Source organism: Enhydra lutris, unplaced genomic scaffold (assembly GCF_002288905.1).
Source record: "Enhydra lutris kenyoni isolate GAN:26980312 unplaced genomic scaffold, ASM228890v2 scaffoldscaffold12, whole genome shotgun sequence".
In the NCBI taxonomy this organism is placed as follows: Eukaryota; Metazoa; Chordata; class Mammalia; order Carnivora; family Mustelidae; genus Enhydra; species Enhydra lutris.
This window is the reverse complement of record NW_019154096.1, coordinates 55,703,363-55,707,301: the sequence shown is the minus strand read 5'-3', so window position 1 is coordinate 55,707,301 and position 3,939 is coordinate 55,703,363. Positions and strand designations below refer to the sequence as shown.

The 3,939-nt window shown below is 46.1% G+C and overlaps 1 protein-coding gene across 4 annotated transcripts in view; it reads left to right on the top strand.

The window, feature by feature from the left end:
- Window positions 1-3,939, top strand: part of LOC111145169 (STN1, CST complex subunit) — a 44,398-nt gene that overhangs the window by 33,084 nt on the left and 7,375 nt on the right. For all 4 annotated transcript variants that reach the window (XM_022499877.1, XM_022499875.1, XM_022499876.1 and 1 more), the window contains exon 9: window positions 984-1,056. In XM_022499877.1, coding sequence (XP_022355585.1) covers window positions 984-1,056 — 73 coding nt within the window. The remainder of the gene's footprint in view (window positions 1-983; window positions 1,057-3,939) is intronic.

The window sequence follows — 3,939 nt, the reverse complement described above, 5'->3', positions numbered from 1 at the left end:
CTGTAGATAATCTTCACAATAACCTTGGGAGTCAAGATCCCCATTCGTTCTGGTCTTCGTCCCATAATTACTGATACATTAGTTTGTTTGCATGCTGGTTTGGTTTTGTTTTTCCCTTCCTTCCTCTTTCCCTTCCTTTCTCTTTCTCTTTTTGTTTTTAGATTTACTATGGAACATGAAGGTGGAACCCATCTGGTTACTTGGCTTCCTTCTTACTGGCCAATTGAGAAAGGAGCTTTGCTATATTTGCCTTTGAGACAGAAAGTGTTTCCATGGATAAGCTGGATGTACTCCCTTGCTAGCTTTTCCAGACAGTTTTTGTTTCATTTCTTTTTCTTTGGGGTTGGGAGAAAGAAGAAAACTCATGAGACATGAGACAGGTATCAGGGCCCAGAGGAAGGAGTCCTGGGTGGAGATCAAGACTTTGATCAGTTGTGCCTCCCTTTGAATATAAAGACGAGCAAGAGAAACTTCATGAATCTGTCACAAATATTTGAGAAAAAATTTGCTCCTTAAAAGTACAGAATTTCGGGCGCCTGGGTGGCTCAGTGGGTTAAGCCGCTGCCTTCAGCTCAGGTCATGATCTCAGGGTCCTGGGATCGAGTCCCGCATCGGGCTCTCGGCCTGCTTCCCTCTCTCTCTCTCTCTCTCTGCCTGCCTCTCTGTCTACTTGTGATCTCTCTCTGTCAAATAAACAAATAAAATCTTTAAAAAAAAAAAATACAGAATTTCAGTTTTTCTTGACATGGCCCTGGTAAACCACCTTCCTAGGGAGCGTGCCTCTGGGCCAGCTACAAAGCAGTGAGCTGCATAGTGACAGAGCTGCTTTGACATAGGCCAAGTGTCAAAAACCCTCTTGTTGGTGTAGGGATGATGATGACTGTGAAATCTTTAGAAACCATCCTAAATACTAGTCTGGGAGTCTGGGTGATGCAACCGCTTCATTACTGAAAAATGCCCTCTCTCCTGTTTTTCCCATTTAGGTAACCAGAGAAGACAAAGAACTGCACAGAAAGATCCACCATATCATTCAAGAAGACTGCCAGAAACCGAATCGTAAGTGGTGGGATGTACATGTATGTGGTGCCCAGGTGCCCTGGAGGGGAATGTTCCCTCCCAGAGAGCACTGGATGGAGAGTCAGGAGACTGGGGCTTTCCCCAGTACTGACTTGGAAATATGACTGGTTGGGACAGCTGCCCCTCTGAGCCTCAATCTCTTCTTCGGTACAGTAGCATTAGATTCTCACAGTTGTTAGGACCTCAGCATCACATATGACTGGACCCTGGAGCTTCTTACCATGCAGTGCTAAGGTCCCAGCCCTGGGGACACTGACTGAATTAGGGAAGGGGACAGGAGCTGTCCGGCTGAGTGTCTCAGGTGGTTGCAGTACAGTGAGCTAAGCCACTGGCTGAGACTTTTTGACCTTCTGGTTCTCATGTACTCTGATTTGTCTTATTTCTTATTCTACTTTTGCCCCTTGTCTTTGAACGCAGACAAGACCGTTTCCTCTGTTCTGACATCAAGCCTTTCAGTGTTAGGAGAAATGGTTCTAGACATTACAGGTGATGATTAGTATAATTCAGTCATCTTGGAACCTGATAATTTGCAGAAGAAATGGTTTAAAGTACAGTTGGTTTTAGTGGAGTTAGGTCAACCCCTAGTGGTTAGAAACTCAAACTGTAGATCACCTGACAATAGACATTACTATTTTCATACAGGTTAGAAAGAGAAGAAAGCACTAGTCCTGTCTTTAAATTCTGTGTAAACTGATCAGACTTCAAGGTAACTTTTCAAAGTCTGTCTTTTACAAACATATGCTGATAACGAATGTTGGCATTTGTCAACAAATGAGGCTAAAAGAGAAGGGGAAGGACTTGTTAATGACTGCAGGTCTCCTCAGCCTGCCTGCTTGCTTTCTCTCCAGAGAAATGCACCCCCAGCCCTTTCAATCCCTCCATCCCTGGGGCCTGGCCCTGCTCCAGGCTGACTCAGCGGGCGGAGCTGGACCAGGTCTCCAGCCCTGGTGTTTATGGTATGCAACCCTACTTAGCCTTTAAGAACCGATGAGGTCAGATCCCAGAATGGTGTGACAACAGATCTTAAAATAAACTGAAAGCACTCTATTATTTTAATGCGAAGTTTCTGGCTTTTGTTCACATCATTCAGAACAAGGACGAGTATCCTTGAGTTAGGGGAGAACCTGTCTATCCATAATTTAGGGAGCTTTAAAGAGCGGTGCAATGTCAAGTTCTTCGACCAAGAGGAAGCGACAGAGGCTGCTCCCCAAATAGCCTCCCTGCCCTCATCCTCCTTGTCAGCCACCTGACCAGACCCTACTTTGATCTGCACTGGGAGCAGGATTGGTTGAAATAATCCCAGTGCCTGGTGAAGCGAATGAGAGGAATTCACACTGCATTTCTCAGGAGAGCCAGACTACCTGGTGGCCTGAGAGTCTGCAAAAGTGACAGGTTTTCCATGCCCCCCAAGCCCCCAGACCCGCCCCAGCCCTGAAGAATGTGTGTGTGTGTGTCCAGGTGGACCCCTGTGCCCCTCAGTCTATATGTGGGAGCCTCTTGACAGCTGTAAGCCAGGCCCCAGAACTAGGAAACTCCCAGGAGCTGAACTCTGGAGCACGAGTAACTGAGAACGCCAGGACTCATACCTCGTAGGAACTGTCTTGGCATCTGCTGTGACCATTCCTTGTCCTAGAAAACATCTGTGATCCAAAAAAATGTGTGTGTGTGTGTGTGTGTGTGTGTGTGTGTGTATTCTTGTTTTTCTGAGTGATCAGTTATGGACATGGTTAAAAAGTCAGACAGTGCAAAGTGCACACAGAAAATCAGGATCCCTCCCAACCCCGAGCCTCAGGCTCTGTGTTCCCATGTCCAAAGGCAGTGGGTGTTACTAGTTTCCTGTATATTGTTCTAGAGGTGTTACATACACTGACAAACGTATTTGTGTAGTTTCTTTTCAAAAGCCCCACAAGTAAAGGTTAGCATATGATGCTCAGTGTTCCACACCTGGTATCTCAAATCTAACACTGGCTTCTAGAAATCATTCAGCAACAGCACATCCAACACTGCCTGAGTCTTCTTAATACCACGCAGGATTCCATTGTACATACAGATAGGTCTTCAATCTCTTCATCATTCCTGCTGGGCTTTTAGTGTGTTTCTGACCTTTGTACGAAATACAGCATTGAGTTTTTCCTTATCAGGATGATCGGTAGAATGTAAACTCTCCAGTCATTTAGGAGTATTTCTTTTCTTTTTTGTTTTTAAGGTTTTATTTATTTATTTGCGAGCCAGACATTGAGTGAGAGAACACATGCTGGGGGAGAGGCAGAGGGAGAGGGAGAAACAGGCTCCCTGCTGAGCAAGGAGCCTGATGTAGGGCTTGATCCCAGGACCCCGGGATCATGACCTGAGTCGAAGGTAGCCGCTTAACAGACTGAGCCACCCAGGTGCCCCTCACAGTTTTACTTCTTTCTTACCAATTCCAGTGCCTTTTATTTCATTTTCTTTTCTGATTGCTGTGGCTAGTACTTCCAGTACTATGTTGACAAAAGTTTGCCTCATTGTCTTTATTTGTAAAATGGGGATAATAATAGTACCCACATGATGGGTTGTTATGAGGTTTAAATACGTTGGTGGAGGGGCGCCTGGGTGGCTCAGTGGATTAAAAGCCTCTGCCTTCGGCTCAGGTTATGATCCCAGGGTCCTGGGATCGAGCCCCGCATCGGGCTCTCTGCTCGGCAGGGAGCTTGCTTCCTCCTCTTTCTCTCTCTGCCTGCCTCTCTGCCTACTTGTGATCTCTATCTGTCAAATAAAAAAAAAAAAAAAAAAAACTTATCTTTATGGGGCGCCTGGGTGGCTCAGTGGGTTAAAGCCTCTGCCTTCGGCTCAGGTTATGATCCCAGGGTCCTGGGATCGAGCCCC